General features: G+C 35.3%; 2 protein-coding genes across 6 annotated transcripts; one reads left to right on the forward strand and one right to left on the reverse strand.

Moving 5' to 3' along the window:
* The first annotated feature begins 270 nt into the window (after positions 1–270).
* On the forward strand, positions 271–13,405 carry LOC124413384 (cytosol aminopeptidase-like). 5 transcript variants are annotated; one of them, XM_046893920.1, is made up of 9 exons: positions 271–545; positions 1,288–1,403; positions 6,893–7,065; positions 7,233–7,407; positions 7,527–7,854; positions 7,974–8,242; positions 8,323–8,501; positions 8,602–8,838; positions 13,334–13,405. In XM_046893920.1, the coding sequence occupies exons 1-8, from the start codon at positions 459–461 to the stop codon at positions 8,826–8,828; spliced, it is 1,554 nt and encodes a 517-aa protein (XP_046749876.1). In that variant the 5' UTR covers positions 271–458; the 3' UTR covers positions 8,829–8,838; positions 13,334–13,405. The 5 variants fall into 5 exon arrangements, with proteins under 5 accessions (XP_046749876.1, XP_046749877.1, XP_046749874.1 ...); XM_046893921.1 differs by lacking the exon at positions 13,334–13,405 and adding an exon at positions 9,216–9,640; XM_046893918.1 differs by lacking the exon at positions 13,334–13,405 and having other exon boundaries at positions 272–545; positions 8,602–8,945.
* On the reverse strand, positions 10,490–20,483 carry LOC124413389 (mediator of RNA polymerase II transcription subunit 28). Its single transcript, XM_046893927.1, has 4 exons — positions 20,156–20,483; positions 19,565–19,910; positions 19,088–19,299; positions 10,490–11,173 (listed from the first exon to the last, which is right to left on the reverse strand). Exons 1-4 carry the CDS (start codon positions 20,213–20,215, stop codon positions 10,976–10,978), a joined length of 816 nt encoding a protein of 271 aa, XP_046749883.1. The 5' UTR covers positions 20,216–20,483; the 3' UTR covers positions 10,490–10,975.
* Between the last annotated feature and the right edge of the window lie 1,190 nt (positions 20,484–21,673).

Raw genomic sequence — 21,673 nt, forward strand, 5'->3', positions numbered from 1 at the left:
AGTCTTAGGCCTAAATAGTCTTGCAATAAATTTTATCGTAAATAACCGGTCGATCGTGCGTCCTGATTAACCTAGGCTAGATTAGTCTAGCGGATTACAACACCGACAACAAGCAGCATGTGGACTGATTTATAACCTTAAAATTTCAGTTGGTATCCGACAAGCGGTATTTACCTGCCAATTCTTAATCTCTTCGTGTCAACAGTATAATATATTTTCGAATGTTGACTTTTTTTTCTCTATTAACAGCCATAGCGGCATTGAAATTAATTGTAAAAGTGCATTAGCGGGAATATTTTCCAAGATTCGTAACACGTCGTGTATTTTGAAATCTCGCATTTTCTGCCTCGAATCGGCGCTGTTCGTCTGAAATTGAATTCCGCTATGGCCGACCATTAAACGTTGCTCGGGTGGCAGTGGGTCGAGCGATAAGTATTTGTTTCTGCTCTCGCGAGCAAATGATGGCATTGCTTCTTGTCAGGCCGAAAGGAGTACGACAAGGAATAAATCAGTTGCGTTTCTTCGCACACCAATCGACCATGAAGGTAATTATTACCGTTGAAATAATTTAGGTTGAAAATAATCCTCCGTCTTTCTCATTTCTCTGTCGTTTTCTCTATCGTAAATCGTGTCATTCGATTTTTTTTTCTTTTTTTTCGCCTACATTTTGGCCTAATTGTAAAGTAAGTCACACAGTTATGTCCGTTACTTTTTATATCATTCTATATTCGTGCAATGTCCTTCGATACAGGTTCTAATATTTTTCCGCAAATGAATATACGATATTAATGTTATTCATTAGCTAGTAATCGTTTAGCTGCGTATTTGCAACACTTTTATTTCAATGATGTTGCGGAAATTATGAACCGAGACTAACCGAGAGTATATAATGCATGTTGCTGATAAATCCTTTTATCAATACCCGTCTAATATGGATGAAATGATAAACTGGTATGACTCGCAACTATTTATACGCCTTTTTAATGTCATTCGTACATTGATCAGTTAACCCAGTAAAACCGACGAGTGCATACAATGGTAGGAATGTATTAATTTTAAGTAATTGTTTGCCTATGAGACTCTTTTGTTTCGATTTTCAAATTTCTACTGAGCATTATTGGTATTACAAATCAGTAAACATAGTAATGACGAATCATAGAGGACAAATCCGTACAGATTTGGAACTTTGTCCTGTTGAAAAACAAAACAGTGCTTGTCTGAAATCTTACCTATTTCGAAAAACAGACTGGTGACAATAATACAAATTTGTTCAATTATTCATTACAGAAAGGATTAGTGCTTGGAGTATACGAGACAGAAGGCCAAGATGGTGTTCAGCTAACACCTGCAGCTGTACAATATAACAAACTTGTGAATGGAAAGTTACTGGAAAACATTTCTCTGTAAGTATTACAAGATGACTAACAACATATGTAAATTTAGATTCAATACTAAGCTGCAATTTATGCTTTCGATGTGAATTCTTATATTTTCCATGTAGTTGAACTTAAGTTTCTGAACCCCAAAATTTCTGACAGTTTATGGTTAGTTTTTAGAACGAATGACCGTATCAGGTAAGAAAATCCTAGATCATAGCTAAGTATATTTGCGTGTATCTTATTTTATTTATTGGGACAATAAACTTGGGTTCCTATACGTGAGTTTGTAAGAAAATATTTTAACATTATTATTTATATCCAACAATTCTTGTTCGTTTAATTTTATTCCATGTGTTTTGCCATTTTTTACATTACATTACAGCCTGAAACAATTACTATAATGCTGCCTGAGCCCCACCCCAACGATAATTTTCATTATCTTATAGCCATCTTTTATCGATGTTATTCAAGTTTTTGTTTGTCTTAAATTCCTTTTTCAATTTTTCGTTACCTTATCTATTGAAAACAATTTGCTAACTTGGATTGATTTTTTACATTTTTCACTCCCACGAGCTCACAGGCATTATTTTGATTGTTTCAGGAAAGGATAGGCTGTGTTGGCGTTTACCCAAAAAAAAAATGAGCTACGTCGATTCCTTATCGGATCAAGAATTAAAACAAATAGTAAAATTTTCATAATTGCTCGACATTTCACTTCGTTATATCAAATTTTTCACGAATCGTTCGATTCGACATCTCTGCACAACTGTTAGAGATCAAATAAGAAGATACAAAGCACACTCACTCCAAATTCACTGTAAGCGATAGATATTAGGCTCTATTGTATTGTTTAAGAGCAGAATACAACAATGTCTGTTGGTGGCAGTGGCGAACTTGAAAACAGCGGTGTGGGTGTTAGCTCAGGTAATGAGGGTTCGCCATTAACCACTAATCGAGGTGCACGGAGTGTTAAACGTTTATTGCACTCTGCGAGTATACTCCACGGTATCAGCGGTACCCTTGAAGACAAAAATAACGATTATCTATGTCCCATATGTTTCGAAGTGATAAATGAAGCACACATCACTCGATGCGGTCACACATTTTGCTACCAATGTATTACCAACTCGCTCGAAGCCAATGGGCGCTGCCCGAAATGTAGTTTCACACTGACCCAGCAGGACATATTTCCGAATTTCGTATTGAACGAGTTGATCTCAAAGTATAAAACGCGAATGAAAGGCCTTGCCGATTTGGGAGGTGGGACAGGAAGTAATAGAGTTGGAGGTATATCTGGAACAGAAATCGATATGCTTGTTCCAGTATGTGATGGACTGAGAGACTTTGTAGCAGCAGAAAGTGCTAATTTAACTTTACCAGATGTAAATGTAATGCTGGAGGTTCTTACGCAAAGGAAAAATTTACTCGAAGCTGAATCCTGTGCGACTCAAAATAAATTGCTTCATGAATTTCTGAGACACTTGCTCAGGCACAAAGAGGAGCAAAGAATTCAGTTGGTGAAGGAAGTCGCTTTGATCAAGCGTGACATGGAGGAAGTTGAAAATATTTTAAAAGAAGTTCAAAGCAAATGCCCTCGTGTTGAGGATTTGAAAAGATCTAGCGAAACTGATACTGCACAAGTTTCGGCTATCAAGCAAGAAATGATAGAGCTAATCGATATCATAGACTCAAACATGGTCAAGACCGGAGACCCAAATCCACCAGGTTTAAGCAGTAACGATCTTTTTGCTTCAACAATGACACAGAAACAAAATAACTATGCCGCTTCAACTCTGGCAATTCGCCGGAAGAGAATGCATGCACATTTTGACGATTTTGTTCAATGTTACATTGACTCTCGTGCCAAAGATCTACTTTTTGGACAGTCACCAAAGGTCCCCCACCAAACAGAAACGGAACCAGGCACCAGTTCTGGATTAGATGTATTCAGGGAAAATTTAGTCAAATTTTTAAGGTATAACTCTCTGCAAACATTAGCTACATTGAATTATTCATCGGATATGTTTAATAACTCTACCATCGTATCAAGTATAGAGTTTGACAAAGATAATGAATTCTTTGCTATCGCTGGTGTCACAAAACGCATCAAAGTGTTTGATTACGGAGCAGTGATACGAGATACTGTTGATATTCATTATCCGTGCACTGAAATGATATGTAGTTCAAAGATATCGTGCATCTCGTGGAATTCCTATCATAAAGGAATGTTGGCTTCTTCAGATTACGAGGGAACAGTTACTGTATGGGATGCTATAACTGGTCAACGTACGAAATTATTTCAAGAACATGAGAAACGTTGTTGGTCCGTTGACTTCAACGATGTTGACACAAGGCTGATAGCTTCAGGATCAGATGATGCAAGGGTTAAATTATGGTCTCTCAACACTGACCACTCTGTAGCTTCACTTGAGGCTAAGGCAAATGTTTGCTGTGTTAAATTTAATCCAAAAAGCTCTTGCCATTTAGCGTTTGGATCAGCGGATCATTGCGTGCATTATTATGATTTGCGCAACATGAAAGAAGCATTATGTGTATTTAAAGGCCATCGCAAAGCTGTTTCCTATGTTAAATTCGTAAACAAAGAAGAAATTGTTTCTGCAAGTACAGATTCTCAGTTGAAAATGTGGAACATCGATAACCCCCACTGCCTTCGGTCTTTTGTGGGTCACATAAACGAGAAGAACTTTGTTGGCCTAGCAACTGACGGTGATTATGTCGCGTGTGGGTCAGAAAATAATGCACTCTATATTTATTACAAGGGATTAACGAAGCAATTGTTCTCCAGTAAGTTTGATGCTGCGAGAAGTGTTTTAGAGTTGCAAGAAAAAAAGGAGGAAGAACTTAATGAATTTGTATCAGCTGTCTGTTGGAGACAAATGTCTAATGTTGTAGTAGCAGCTAATTCTCAGGGTATTATTAAAGTTTTGGAACTTGTTTGAACATAATTGAAAGAAACAAAAGATTGAAAGTAATTACTTAACGCATTTTTATGGATCAAGTCAGTGAAACATTGCTAATAAAGTAATTTGAATAAAACGGAAATATACTAAAAGATCATTAAACTGCATACCAGTGATATTTGTTATCTGGATGCTGAATGATTTGATCCAACAAAAAAATATTGCACAAATTTAATTTACTGTAATTATACCGCATGTACCTACTGTATATATGTATAGGATTTCAGAATGTATTTCACATTTTATTTCGTATTCGTGATGAATTTTGTGCACTTTTTATCCTGGCATGAATTATCACGCACACAATGTGCTGACACAGTTACAGTGTGCTGACGATTTTACATCGTTAGTGAAAAGACTTCAAGTCTTATTAGCACGCACAATAATTGTATTACTGGTCTTGGAACACCATGGACAAAGGAGCATTATAGAATTAGAATATTGTTATAGCATTAATGAATTTACTTCACCGGGTACCTAATAACTCTACATATTTTGCATATTATTCAATACTAGAATGCCACTAGTTGTTGTTTTAAAAGTTATCGTAAATGATCATAATGAAAGAAAAAAGTATTCAATACTGATGTTTATGGAAAGTCACAGGTATGTCTGTGAAAAAATCATTCAGACTGATTTAAATGAGTAAAAATCATATTCTAATTTTCGAATGTCACCACAAGTCTTTTGTAAATGGAACTACATATTCCACGTTCTTTGTTAAGTTTCAAATTCAAGGAAAAAATTGACCTGTACCATTGTCAATATTCGTATTACTAATAACAGGATATTTTTTGTAAAATAATTGCATAATCTTTCAAAATCAGTTCAATAATAATGTCAAAATGTATGGCTTAAAGTAATGTAAATATAAACTTCACCTTCGCATGCTCAATTTAAGGGAATTTATAAATGGGTCAGATTTGAGTGTTAGATAACACGATATGACTATTAGGAATTGATATACATTTATTAGGTATAGTTGTACTATTGCTATATTAGTAAATATAATTGTGTCAAACAAATGTTGCCAACAATTAAATTCGGGCAAATTTGAGCCTGATGAATAAATGACTAATTGATAATAGCAATAAAACAGGTCATTGCAAATTTTGTGCCAACGTGAGCGATATATATATATACTTGAATAAAATTTCAGGCTTTGTATAAAATATCAATGTTCCGTAATGTGATAATAGTTCATTGTCGTTCTTTATTCAAGCTGCTAGTTGCAATATACAGAAATATCATACATCTATAATTGGACAATTATCAGGAAGTAAATTGTTCTGTATAAAAAAAATTAAATAAACACTGTACTTATATCTACCGATATTCTAAATATGAAACAGATAATTGAAAAACATAGTATATTTTTAGACTGTATTTTAAACAAATAAAAATTGTATCATATTTGATTGATCAATTGGTATCCAAGAAATATATAAATTTCCAATTCATGTCTATACATACATATTTTATAATATACATATACTTGAAAATGTTGTAAAATTAGAATTCTCGAAACTGTGAATTGTTGGATAGAATTAGATATTAAACGCTGAAACGTAGATGCTGTTTTTCCTTTTACTGTATTCAGTTTTTCTGCGAAATTTAAATTCATGTGTTCATAGTTGTATGTCGACATTAAAAGTGTATTTATATTTCTGTGCTACCGTGGTAATATTGTTGTAAGAATAAAAAATCCATCAAGAGTATAAAGTTCATTATTGTTCTATTACTTGATTTTCATGTACTGTATTTTTTGTCAGATTGTATATTTTCAATGTGCGTACAAAATATTACGAATATACATAAACATAATTTTAACACCACCAGCAATCACAACTATGTATTTTATAGGCTTTCTTTCAACAATTTATTAGGAAACTATAATATCGATCATAATAGCGTCCTTACTTATATTTTCTCAAGTACATACTCTCTTTATTCCTGTAGAATTGAAAAATTTGGTACATTTTTTTAAATAGCTTTCACATGTAAGTTTACCATGTCACAATTTGTATGTAGACACATTATATTGGAACAAAATTTGTTAGCATTATTTTCAACTCATGATTTCTCTTAATATTCATTCAATCATATTTCTGAAGTCTCATTCATTTGTAACATCAAAATATTTCAAATTGAATTACTTATGAATGATGTGTAGTGAAAATTGTGATTATTTGCTGATATAAAAAGAGATTGGTAAACTGTGAATGAAACTAATCAAACCTAATCTAACTCGATGATATGGTAATTACCTTCAGTGAAATATAGTCTGCTACTTTGATATTGTTCAGTCATTTACTATAAAACCTATTGTCACATGTTTTACAATATCAATTATTTTCGTTCCATCTAATAATTAGAATACAGATTAGAGAAATGAGACATTAATTGGAATTATTGCCAAGCAAAATCACTTAGCATACCCTTGATTACAATCGACCAGTCCTGAGTTCTCAAATTTTTTCCACTTATGTTCCACTTATAATTATTATGGTATACAATTGTGGATAATTACAGAGCTGGGCCGAACTTGAAAAAGGCAGAGACTCGGGTATTCTGGGGTCTAGAACCTGCTGAGAGTAGGCAACACGTCGGAGTGGCAGTTGTTGGTTTGGGAAAGCCGAATCTTGGTTTCAACCAATTGGAAGAAATACACGAAGGCAAGGAAAATGTACGAGTAGCAGCTGCTGGTAGGTCACTTTTCACATGTCAGCGCGAATGATATTGACTAAGATTTTATAAAAATATTTAATTAGGCTTATCCTGCTTTGTCTTTAAAATCAACACATTGTTTATGAAACAATGTGTCAACCATTTGCTAAATACTCGATAACATAAAATTTCAAATTACTGGTAGCTGGATGTCGAGCATTGGACGCCGTTGAAATAAAAAACATAAGCATCGAATCACTGGGAGATGCTGAAGCAGCAGCTGAAGGAGCTGGTCTTGCATCATGGTTTTTCCAAGAATTCAAAAGCAAAGAAAAGCAAAAAGTTTTACCAGAGGTGTCTTTCTATGGTTCGGAAGGAAAGTAAGTTGAATAGGATTTCGAACACACGAGTTTTTCATGTGTAACGGAACATGAGACTTACAAAAATATAATGGTAATGCCAATAATTATTCATAATATATGCATATTATTCAACACAGGGAAGAGTGGCGCAAAGGACTTATTAAAGCAGAAGCCCAAAACTGGGCCCGGAAGCTGGCTGATACACCGGCAAACTTGATGACCCCAACAATCTTTGCTAACCAGGTATCTAACGAGCTTTCACAACTCGGGATCAAGGTTCAAGTACACGACAAGGCATGGGCAGAACAAAAGGGCATGGGCTCATTTCTGAGCGTCGCTCGTGGCAGTGCCGAACCTCCTAAATTTCTTGAAATCAGCTATGAAGGAGCGGGTCAAGACACTCAGCCACCTATCGTCTTTGTTGGCAAAGGTGTTACCTTTGATTCTGGTGGCATCAGCATCAAGGTGATTATTTCCTTTTCATTGATGTACTAATGCAAATTTGTCCATACCAATATCTTGATGTAATCATTTCATGTTAACTAATAACATCGAATTTCACATATAATCAAACAATCTTTCAGCCCTCGGCTAATATGGACGAGATGCGTGCAGATATGGGTGGTGCTGCTTGTGTTGTTGCTTCGATCAAGGCAGCTGCTCAACTGCAGTTAAAAGTTAATATTGTTGGGTTAATCCCACTGACGGAAAATTTACCTTCCGGTACTGCTACAAAACCCGGTGATGTTGTCGTTGCGATGAATGGAAAAACTATTTGCGTTGATAATACAGATGCCGAAGGTCGACTGATCTTAGCCGATGCATTATGCTATGCCCAGGAATTCAAACCAAGGTAATATTGTGAGAAAATTGTATTATTTTGAAATATTTTCACTTTACAGATTGATTATTTCTCTATGTTATCCCTATTAGATTGACTTTGGACATTGCTACATTGACCGGTGCAATGAGAATTGCATTAGGGGGAGTTGCTACAGGCGTATTTACAAACAGCTCTACATTATACGAAAATCTAAGAACTGCCGGAACATTTACTGGTGATCGAGTGTGGCGGTTTCCACTTTGGAAACATTTCAATGATGCAATGACAAGTATGGAAAATTTATTCTCATACTAATTAAAAATTATTTCTCAAGGTGAAAGATGATTTAAGCATGAACTGAAACCTGTTGCACTTTTTAACAATTACAGAAAAGACGAAAGCCGCGGATGTTAACAACCTTAGTAGGCTTAAGGGCGGTGGTTCATGTACTGCTGCAGGCTTCTTGCGAGAATTTGTCGAAAATGACACTCCCTGGCTTCACTTGGACATTGCAGGTGTTATGGGTCCTGGCAACGATGAACTACCCTATCTTCAGGCTGGGATGACGGGTCGTCCAACGCGTACCCTTGTCCAATTTCTCGAGCAACTGTCATAAGTATCAAACCGTACGTACAAAACTGCACATTTGATACTTTTACATTACCGTATACTTTTTAACATAATTGATATAACAGATATAATTCTGTTGTTAATTAAATATTCATACTTGTTTTAAAATATTTCATATGATCAATCACTAGATAGTCGCTTGTACATCTAAAACTTCTGGAGCATGTCATTATTTTGACTGTAATATGCAAAGTGAATTCGCGTTTGACGTATTCGGTAAAAATTTTGTCGTGAATAAGAAAACGTTTGCTTACTGAAAATTGCGTATTACAATGATGATGTTATAATCATTTAAAAAAATGCAATGTCAGGAATTTCAATTTTTAAATATCAACTATGTATTGCCTTATTTTTCTGTTTTCTGCGACCAAAGGCACTTAGCGTAAACCTTTAGTTTATTATTCGTATCAATGTTTTTTTACTTAGGTCAAAGAGTCATGACCAAAAAGACAACGGTTTAGCAAATAACTAAAAATATAAGTATTCATAATATGTACCATTCACGATGAATACTTTCTACTTATCATCATCATCCGTGAATCAACTGATGCACCGTAGATTTTCTACATTCTGTAAAATTGAATATTATGACCTAATGAACGTCTTTTCATGCAGTAACAAAACAAGAGGTAGATTTGATCTCTTTCACAAGAGCAATGTATTATACGGCGATGTATAAACATATATATAGTAATCGTAATGTAACGTCAGATGCCATGTTTGTATCAATATGTAGAAGTAATCAATGTAATTATCCGACGGAATTGAAATAAAAAGTACCTACTTGGTTCATAACAACGTATAATATGTATCTATATTTGGATTAACTATGAAGTCTCGATTTTATTCGTTATAGAATGGATTATTTTCTACATGAGTCAATATTACATGTGATTTGATATACCATGGAATAAGATCGGTAGGAATATGATGTATTTATCTAATTCTATTTACATCTCGATAACTAAGGATTATTTGATTATCATAGGTATGTACAAATTCTTTTACACAATACACATTGCCGATTCTTCGATCGCTTTCAAAGAACCATTAAGCATGTACTATTATAGTTGCATTTATTGCAGCTATCATATATTTCAAGCATATTTGTTTCAATTCACTAAATTTAAAACAATTTTTAAGTGAATGTGACAGCAATAGAAACTGTAGAGCAAATAACAAAGCCGTTTACCAAATGATGTATAAGTGTCTACGAAATAGAGAAGCAATACAAAGTAAATCTCTGTACCTAACAACAGATTTAAGAGATATAAAGTAACAATGGTACCCGTATGAAGTTGATCAATTTGGTTCGAAAAAACCCAAAAACTCGTCAACAGCATTACCAATCCATGCTTGTATTGCTCAACAGCGTGTAATCTTTGCAATGCCTCAATGGCATCTTTCTTCTTTTTTTTTTTTTTATCAGAACAGATGCTCGTGTAGCTGCAGATTGTGTTTGATTGATTTGTGGGTTGAAACTATGTGGAGTCGAGGATTAAAGAGAATTACAATATTAATGTTATATCTTAGGTACTTGCACTTTTGATATTTAATAACTGACCATAAGTGCTATAGCATGTAGTAGGTGATTTACTATTATTTCCAATGAGAACGAATTGGTATTTAAGAAATATAATCTACATATTATTGCTTACTATTATTATTTGCATGTCAAAGTTTTCTATGCCAATGTGACATGGAAAACTTTGACATTCACGATTCGTATTACAAAACAAAAAAAAAAAAGTCTATTAAAAAGAATTACATACGATTCTAAACAGGTTTTGTACTTATTATTTAGTATCAAGGTAACAAAATTTGGATATTGAGACAAAAAAGTTTTATAGTTATGAAAAAGAAACTAAATGTAATAACAGGAAAATATTGTTGGTAATTGTTACAATTACTAAATCCTCCAAGTAAAATCAACTGTAGACAACAAAGGCAGAAAGGAAAGGAATTTTAAGTACATGGAGGAGGAGGCTGCTGTTGTTGAGAGGGAAGGGGCGCTGCGGCAGCAGCAGCATACGAAGAAGGGTCGGAAGGATCGAGGAGGGACGGTTGTGCCAAACCACGTCCCCTACCTCTGCCTCTTCCTCGACCTCTGCCTCGCCCCCTCCCTCGTCCGCGTCACCTTCGTCCTTCCGGCATTCCTATATTGCTTGTAGTCTTCTCAAGGAATGCGAGTGGACCCTGTAAAGCACCACCTCCTACCCCAAAGCCTGCTCTTCCCCCACCCCCTTGTGACATGAACATCCCTTGTTGTGCCACCGATACACCGACGCCTTGTAGACCCTGAGGTGGCGGAGCACCTGCACCTTGTTGCACCTGTAAGATTAAAATCAACAAGACTGTTTTTGAGTCCTGTTCTCAAAGTTTCGGACGAAATTGTCCTCACATATGGAGTTGAAGTTAATAACATTAACATAATGAAGCATGGAAACAAAAATGAGTGTTTTGTAATCGTAGCATAATGTTAGATAAACCCATATTTTAAAATATGAGTATATTTTGCTTCATTATGATTTAATGAAATTTAGATAAAACTAAAAATCCTCAAGTTCAGAACAGCGATTTTTCTAACAAAAATGTAACGTTTCATTAATGTTACGAACTTCAACATCATCTTAAAATTAAACAAAAGAATGTGAACGTGTGCGGCACGGGTAAGTGAGGTGGACAGGTAGTACACCGCACACATTTTTCGTGACGTAAAATTAAAACAAGAATTTTTAAACTTTCAAGTTGAGAGCGTGTTACATTTGACTACACATTTTTTGTGGCGTAAGATTAAAACAAGAATTTTAAAACTTTCAAGTTGAGAGCGTGTTACATTTGACTACACATGCCCAAGTATAATGGAAGATGAGCATATGGTAAAACGGCACATAAAATAGAAATTGTTGCGATTTCATTTCGTTAATTCTGCGCATTTAAGATTGTTTGACGGATGTGTGATCTTTGATAACTGCACCTCTTGATTTAAGCGATAATGAAGATGAGTAAAAATACATTGCATGCATGTAGACAGACAGACAGACAGACTATGAAGCAGAGGGAACTTGGGAGCAGGCGATAGGTGGCAAGGTGAATGAAAGAAAGCACAACATTTCACCAGTAACAGAGCTTTTATTCTAAAAGATATCTACTTGCGTGTGATGATGACATAACATAAGTAGGTAATCTATTTTCTGTTTTTATATAAAACAAATGATTTAGAGTCTACAATGAGCACAATTAGAAATTGTCAACTTTTGAAAATCGAAACAATATCAATATAGCAATTGCACAAAGATTCAATCTAATATTTCGGAAATCCTGAAGTTTCTTTTTATTCCTTGTGCAAATGCAAGTAATGTGCGTATGTACATGCAAATCGTACGTACCACCACTATCAAAACAAAGATACCTACAAATACAGATGTACGAAACTTAGATAATATTGAATATCAACATATGAAATTACTGACATTAAAGAGCAATTATTATGGCGATGTGTAAATGATGAGACATGTGACACGAAAGAGAACATAAAAAAAAAGAAAAACAACAATGAACAAAAACAAACAATGACTGTAAAAAGTAAACTATGAGAAACCCATATACCAAGACACAACCAGAACTAAAAAGTAAAAAGAAAGTTAACTACTTTTTACGTGAATTGTTTACCGTCTAGTACATACTATTATAAATAATATCATGGAAGCATCATAATTTTTACTTATTCAACATTTACTTAGCTAGTATAGATATGGAGTCACAATATATTAATAATTATTAAAATAGGGTATAATCTCTTTAGTAACAATAGGTATTGTTTTTCTGGTACAATCAACAATATCAGATAAAATATTTCAAGAAATAAACCTTACTTTTTTAAAACACTTTATATACTGAATAATACTATTGTTCAATCTGTACTGTTTTAAATATTTCTTCACGTTATTGTTTTATTTGGCTAGATATTTGTACCTGTTTTACAACTTAATTTGGCACATATTTTCACATTTCTCTAATTATCTAATGTTATCGCTGTACATTACGATTCCGTAAATAACAATTTCTAAATTTCTTAGTTGTACCTACATTGATAGCGCTCACTCTATATCCTCATGTTTTCATTTCGTAAATTTGTAAATTTTAACTTTGTTATTAGAAAACCACCGCAGATTTACCAGTTATATATAGATGGCATACGTTTTTCATTTGGTAAAATAATAAGAGCACTTTGTGTTGGCATATAGTAAGATTCAGGTAAGGCACTAATTCACCATGACGTGATAAAAAAAACATTTTTAATAGCCATCCCTGATCTCTCACTTGCATTTAGCCAAATTTATATGTCATAACACTGGTAGGTAATATTCTGAATTCTTAGGCTCACATGAATGGCGTGGTGCATCTGACAGGTGAGAAATAAGGTCAGATGTTTCCCCATATTATATATTAGGTACTGATGATATTTGAATCGATCGTGTTTGTCAACAGTTCTATTATCGCGCCTATACATCACGCAATATACTACGCTTTGTGATTAGGGGGACGGAATTAGATACTCGAGAGCAGGTAGGGAGGATCACTTCTAAGTAGATGATTCAATGTATCAGGGTTGCTAGTGTCAAAATTATTTCAAAGAAGTCAAATAAATGGATCACAAGGCCGATTGACGCGAATTAGTTATCACCTGTAAACTACAATAAAAAATGCACCGTGCCGAATGTCACAGCATTTTTGGATAGGTAAAATGGTTCCATAAATAATGACGAATTGCTTGAAAAGGTAGTATCTACTTGCAATATAGTACGCCACAATATTTTTAGGATATCTATTTTAGTACCTATCACCCGAAACGTGATTATGATATATTTGGTAGGCACCTATTCAAAGTACTACCTATAACAATAACTAGTGGAAGAAATAAAGCATATTTGTAAAACGTCCCACAATCTTAGTAGTTTCCCAAATTCGCAGACCACGAAGCATCTAAATTGCAATAATTTTTGTGAACCTTAGATTTTTAGATTTTAGATTTAGATTTATTGACATCATATTTTTTTTTTTGTATTTACATATAATTCTCAGTTCTCCAAGCCTGAGCATCTTATTACGCTTGTGTGGCTGGAGTTGCTTTTTTTTACCTAGTGACAACTTGTCACTCAATTTCCTAAATTACAATTTATTTGCGTGATTGTGTGCTTGCATTTGAGTCATTCTCATCCGCACCTGATAATTTACTGTATTACGCAGATTAATTATTTCTACTTGTTATTCAATCATCACATTATACTTATTTCCAAATTTATACCTAATTAGTTATTGATACTTATTTATTTGTTTACACGTGTAACAAAAAACATTTAGAACCTCGAGAGTACTTCTATATTCCTATCGAGTCTTTTCATTCACTGTTTTTCTAGGTGTTAGTCAGTTCATTATAGTACATTCTTCCCTGCTGTAAGATCCAAGTACCAATACTTTTTTTGAAACCCTGTATACATTTTTGCTTTATTTTTAATGGAATTTCATTATACAGCTTGTTTATAATTACTTTTTCCTGTCTGTGCCCAATTGCTGTTTTAGTTTTTGGCAGTGTGAGGTTTCCTCGTGTCCTGGCTCTGGTGTCATGTTCGTGGGTGTGCTTTCTTTGTTTTATTTCTTCTGGATTCCGTTTAAGACGCACTAGTGCGTTCTTCATGTATGCCTGGCGTATGTCTGGTATCTTTGTGGTGGCAAACAGCATATCACTTGGGTAATACCTAGGTTTCCAAAAGGCTATTCGTAGTATCATTTTTTGTATTATTTCTAGTGGTTTTAAATTCTTTTGGTATGCATTTCCCCATGCTATTATTCCGTATTCGATAATGAAGTGTACTAGAGCATAATAGATTTTCCTCATCGTGTCCTGGGTTACAATGGATCTGATATTGAGCAGCGTGTGAATTGTTTGTCGTAGTCTGGCTGCTGTTTGTTTTATGTGTTCAGTCCACTTCATTCTTTCATCGATCGTGACACCCAGGTATTTGATGTGTTCCTTTATTTCTATTTCTTGGCAGCCGCATCCTGGTTCATCTTTTCCGCAGGTGTGTATTTTCAGATTCAGGAATTCACTGTCCTCAGGATCTTTGATTTTATTAATTTTATACCGCGTATACTTTGTTTTGTTCCCATTCAGGGTTAGTTTGTGATTGTCTAGCCACTTCTTCATTTTTGCCATATCCGTGTTCGCTTTTCTATAAACCTCCTTCCAGTCATTTCCTGTCGTAATTATTACCGTGTCATCTGCGTAGGCTATCATTTCTGATTCTATCTTCATTTTGCAGAGATCGTTGGTGTACACAATATACAATATTGCTCCAAGTACAGACCCTTGTGGGACGCCCGTTGTTATTACGCCTGCTTTGCTATTTCTGTCCCCGATCCTTGTTTTTTGTTGTCTGTTCCCGAGGTAGCTTCCAAACCATTTATTCGCTATTCCTCTGATGCCCATTTTCTCTAGTTTTCGGAGCAAGATGTTATGTTGTACTGTATCGAAGGCTTTCGATAGATCCAGGTATGTGGCAATGGTTTTGGTTCCTTGGTCGAGGTTGCTCGTAATACGATTCGTGAGTGTGTATATCGCATCCTGTGTACTCTTATTCACTCTGAATCCGTACTGGGTATTTAAGAGGATGTTGTTTTTTTCAAAGAACTCTATTAGCCTGTTTTTTATGCATTTTTCTAGGATCTTACTTATGCTGCTTATGAGCGATATAGGTCTGTAGTTTGTTACATCTGTTTTTTCACCGGCTTTATATACTGGTATTACTATGCTTGTTTTTAATTGCTCTGGGAAGGTTCCAATTGATATGCTTCGATTGAAGATGCATTCTAGTGGTTTCACAACGTATTCGATGGTTGATTTTAATAACTCCGCCTTTATTCCATCTTCTCCCGGTGCTGCGTGTGACTTCATCTGCGTTATATGTCTTCTTATTTCCGATTCCGTTATAGGTGATAGATATATCGATTTCTGTGCTTTCCCCTTTACTTTCTCGTCATTTCCAATCGGATGGGTTGGTATTTCATTTGTTAAATGCTTTCCAATAGAGAGGAAGTAGTGATTGAAGGTGTTTGCTATTCGTTCCTCATTTGTTTCAATTTCTTGTTGGCCTTCGAGTTTTAACCTTATTTTGCTTGCTTCCTCCTTTTTTTGTTCTTGAATTTTGTTTTCTCTAATTACTTTCCATATTCGTTTTTGATGGTTTCCGGCTGCCTTTATTTGCTTCCTGTAATATTCAGTTTTTGTTTTGTCTATTAACTTTACTAGCGTTTTGCGGTACATTTTGTATTCCATTTGTAGATCCGAATTGAAAGGCTCTCTTCTTGCTTTTTTGGCGAGCTTGTTTCTTTGTCGTATTGCTCTGACGAGACCATTTGTTACCCACGGCTTCAACTTTGTCGTTCTATTATTGGTCGTTATTGTTATTTTTTTGGTAGCCTCCTCGACCGCTTTCTGCAGAGTGGTAATTAGGTTTTTGGTAGCTTTTTCTAGGTCTTGTTCGTTCAGCACATTTTCCCATTTTTCTTTTTCAATTATTTCTGTTACTTTGTTGTAGTCGACTTTGTTCACATGTATTGTCCTTGTCCTATCCATACTTGTTTTTCCTATTTGTAGTATAGTTGTATAGTGGTCAGTAATTGTCGTTTTTATTACACATAGCTGCTACGTATCCATGCATGCTGAGAACATTGAGGTATTCTTCTCCATCGATGGCATTACTGCCGGACTTGATATCTATGTTTATATCCCCTGCCATGATTGCCGTTTTTGTTGTGCCTTCTCCCAATTCCTGGTCCAAGCTTTCGATGAATTTCTTCAGATTTCCGGATGGGGATCTGTAGATCGCGTAGATTTCAATGGTCTCTTGAGTGGTTTTCAAAATTAATCTGATTCCATTGGCTTCTTCGATGTTCAGTTGTGCGTCATAAGCTTCTAAATTTTTGTGAACCAGTACAACAATTCCGTCATTATCAGATATCCTACTGTTGGCCCAAAAAGCTGTGTAATCTTTGTATTTCCACAAATCTTGTTTAGAGTTGATCCATGTTTCTGTAAAAATTATTAGGTCCATTTGTATTCTTATATCTTGTAACATCAAATGAATTTCGTCCATGTGTCTCCGCAGGCTTCTTGTGTTCATTTGGAGTACATTTATACCTTGTTCTTCTGTTATTATTTTTCGAAGAGATTCAGTGTCTTCACATGTGTAATTTTTTATCTGTTTAATTTCCTGTATATATTCGTTCCACGTAGCCATATTTATCATTTCTAGTGTTTTGTATTGTTTGCTGTGTACTTTGGTGTTCATAGATCCTATTCTGCGGTGTTTTCTATCGGCTGCGCTAAGTTCGCCAAGTCTATGTGGTGTTTTATCTGAAGAGTTTTTTCGCCCTCATCTTTGCGCATAAGTACATTTCCATCTTTGATCCATACATATTTATAACGTTTTTCCCTCGCAAACATCTTGGCCAAGTACAGTAGTCGTTTTTTTGCAGGTGTAAGCGCTTCGTTTATATACACTGCTGTCTCCGGAAAGCCCGTATATACGTCCTTGGCTTTAATCCCCCTTTTCACTTTGGCGCGCTCTAGCCAGGTATTTCGAGCATTGACGGTGTTGAGTTTAATTATTATCGGCCGAGCTCCAGTTGTTTTTGGTGGTCGATAGATGTCCTGTATTGTCTTGGTATCCAGCTCGATATCTATTAGCTTTGCGACGTTGCAGACTATCGCTTGTAGATTTTCATTCCTGGTTACAGGCACTCCGCAAATTTCGATCTCTGACAGCTTGAGTTTCTGTTCCAGTTCTTCTAGTTTAGCTTCCATGAAGTCCAGCTTATCGTCGGCCTCTTTTGATTTTTTCTGCAGCTTGTGAACTTCTTTCTGTAATAGTGCGTTCTCCTTGCTTAGATTGGCAGTTGTTTTGAAGAATTCGTCAATTTTGTTAGAGCAAAAATTCATAGCTTCCTCGATAGTTGCTATACTATTTTTGAGCTTCTTAACTTCCTGGCTGTTGTTATCTAAAGCCTTGTTGTTGGTGTCCAGTGCTTCTTTAATTGGTTGTAATTCATCAATCTTTTTATTGATGCCAGCTACATACGTTCGAATGTCGTGTTGATCGGTGACAGTTTGTCTGCTTCTTGGAGCAATGTTGACAGCTCCTTCTTCACCACTCGACGGTTGATCGCCAGCACTGACATAATGTTCTTCACATTTCTCACATGTGAATTTCAAGAGTTTTTTGGCCGGATCCTGTATATTCATGTTCTTTTTGGCACATGTAACATGAAACACACGTTTACATTTTTGGTCGCAGTTAAGAAAATCGCTTGTTTTGTTCACTAAATTTTTGCACAAACCACACTGTTTCGCCATCGTGGTTAGCCTTAATGAATTACTTATTGTGAACATGTAGCCACAAAATATTTTTCATGTAATCAATCTTTAGTCTGACATTGAAATAGAGTCAAGATATCATACGACTCAGTTGCTGACAATAGCTATAATATAAATAAAAGTATTTCTAGGTGGTAAAACTATTCTTTGTTACAAAATCGAGTAAAAAAAAAAAAAACATAGTTGCCTTTATAAATATAATGCCAAAGCCAAAGCTTGGAGATGATACTGAGTAATACAAACCTAAGCAAATAATACTCTCCAAATATTTGTGAAATAAATTCCTATTTACAAAAACTAGATTAGGTAATAAATGAAGGCCTCATCAAGTGACAAGAGATATTAACAGTCGTGCAGCCTGTACTTGAAACAGTTGATCTTTGCGCAAATTTCATACAATATACATAATAGCACTCACATTCTACGGAATGCCCATGTTTAAAAACTTCGGCAGTATTAAAATACTAAAATGTTTCTTTTTAAATAAATGTTATCTAAAATACTCGTTTGTGATCAAATGTACAGGTAACGTTCAGCCACAAATAATTGATAGTAATGTGTCGTGTCGACATCAAATCAAGATGTTGGAAAGTCTCACTGTCAAAATTTTCTGACTTGCATCCAGTGTTGACTCGGCATCAATGTGATACGCTCATTATTACTGTTTGTAATAATATACACAATACTCAATATTGTACCGTTAAAAACAAACAATATCAGTCAGTTATTTGGTGCTTAATATATATATTTTCCATCAGAAGTGTGTAAACTTGAGTCGCATTAACAATATATTAACGTTACTTAAATACCTGTTGTTGATGGAGTTGTTGCTGCTGCAGTTGATGCTGCTGTATCTGTTGCAGTTGCTGTTGTTGCTGGAGTTGTTGTTGATGCTGTAACAACTGTTGCTGCTGCTGTTGCTGCTGCTGTTGCTGTTGTTGTTGCTGCTGCTGTTGCAATACGGGCCCTCCACTTCCATTACCAGGTGGTTGGGGCTGAACTCCACTGCCATTTGCCAGTCCTACGATATTAATAAGAAATCAGCTCTTTTAAATGTCAATGTGGATATGAAATAATGAAAGGTAACACTGAGGTTTGAATTTATTTTGCTATTCAGATTTATCAAGAGATAATAATGAAGAAATTTCTATTTTTTTTTTTTTTTTTTTTTCTATTCTTTCAGAGCTCGAGGGTATGCATAATATATTTCAGTGTCAGAAAAAAATTATTACTCATCAATTTCATATCTCATTTCAGTAGAACTACACGAAGTTTTGTAAACTCACCATTGGGCGCAGGTCCTTGTACCGGCGATTTGGCCCAGCCTTGTAAATCCGCTAGCAAATTTTGCCATATGGCAATTTTATCATAATGCCTCTTGATCAGTTCATCTTTCCTAACAAGTTCTACTTTCAGGTCATTTATGTCTTCCTTGACAACCAACTCAGGCTTCAAAGCGGACAGCAAGAAACGTTTTTGTAAGAAAAATGCTTCCATTTGCCGAGCGAGGTCTATGAATCTCAAAGTAACTTGTTCAACTTCTCCTCGTGCCTCGTCTTTGTCAACAGCTAGACCTGCGCCTACGCTGTTATTCCCGAGGCTTTCATCCTTTGTCAAGATATTCAGACATTGCTGAAAGCGAATTCGAAATTATGCACAAATGCCAAGACATACATTTTTAGTGAGCATTGAGGTTGTTCGATAAATTTTGGTTCAAATTTTGTTTGCATTTTTTGCCACTTTTCATCATGACTTAGTAATGCGTGAACAGATAGTGCATTATTTGTGAATATATCCTAAGAGAATGAATAGCAGTTTTTAGAGTGGATAGACTTTTGTAGGTTGGAATAATGACAATTAAATGTTATTGCAATAACCTGAAATGCTTCTTCGAATTCGTCGACCAGATTTCCATTGCCGTTTGTCGGAGTAGCCATGCTTCAAATTAGATAGTAAAAATTCACCGAATTTCAGACATTTGGCAAGAATATCGACTTGGCTCGTCAAATCGCCATCATAATTATTAAGCCCAATGCTTACGCCGACTAAATGAAATCTTCTGACGAACGCAAGCGCGTTTGTCGAGAAGTTACAATTTATGAAACTAGAGTTTATTCTTTAAATATAATTGAGATAAAATGTTCTTAGCTAGGCATCGAATGCCCTCCAAACTGCTCCAAACTTGTGTTATTAACTACCATCCATAGGCTTAATAGAGATAAGTCTATGCCACTGAAATATAACTATGCTAAGGCAACGCTACCGTCAGCCAACGCCGTTTACGATGAAAGGACATAGACTGTTGACTAGAACCTCAGAGTTGAATACAGATTCGGCCCAAACCACCCAAGCTATATAGAAATAAATATCTCCATAAATCGTTGGTCGGATTGAATTTTTTATTTGCTCGATTTTGAGATCTGTAACATCCTATGTGACGGATTTATTACAAAATTTAATACTGTATTTTTATATTTATTTTTTTGCTTTACCAAAACTCGTATGGAGTTACAATTTTCAGATTGCAGATGGCGCGCGCGTGCGTGGTGGGTTGGGGCAAAGTCCAGCTGCGCGAGGAGCGTTTTGCGTCATTTGGCTAAGATGAGCGCGCGGGGAACAACGAGTGCGGCATAACACCGTTTAAATTACGCTACTCGGAGTGCTTTGTGATAAACCTGATGGTTTGAAAAACAAAAAAACAAAAAAAAAGTGCTTTGTGTAATATTGTGAGTGCATTTTTATCGAAAGGAAATTCGGTATATTTGTGTGATCCTATGGAACTACAATGACAGTACCAGACTACTTCGACAACTTCTCGGAAGTATCACGTAAGTACATGAATTTTTGACTGAAAAGACTTTGACTGACTAGACTGAAATTTTTTATAATTATAAGTGTTGACGTTTTTGTATTATGACTGTTGTGTTGAATTTCTTGTCTTTTCCTAATTGACCATTCACGCTCAACGACTAGCTGCAAGTTGTCGACGAAGCATTGAAGGTCCATGTTTATTTGTATTGTCTGTTCTCGCTATTTTTAGAATACCGATTCAAAACAAATTCGTGCGTTCCTCATCGCTAATATTTTTTTGTGTATTACACTTTCAATACTGTAATCATTTCAATTTCTTCTTGCGGATTGGGGCTCTATTATTCAAATACAACGTGACTTCTGCACCCCATAAAAACGCGACAAAGTTACGATGAGAATTTTACTGTATTGCGTGGTACTGCACATTTTCGAACGTTGATTATTTATTCCTCCCAAATTATCCCCAAAAGCCACTCTTTTGATTATACATAAAGGTCATTTGTTTCGTATTGAAATTATATTTTTCGAATTGATGATATTGTTGCAAGACTATCTGTCTTCCCTTGAAAATAAACCTCGGAAAA

Source organism: Diprion similis, chromosome 12 (assembly GCF_021155765.1).
Source record: "Diprion similis isolate iyDipSimi1 chromosome 12, iyDipSimi1.1, whole genome shotgun sequence".
NCBI lineage: Eukaryota > Metazoa > Arthropoda > Insecta > Hymenoptera > Diprionidae > Diprion > Diprion similis.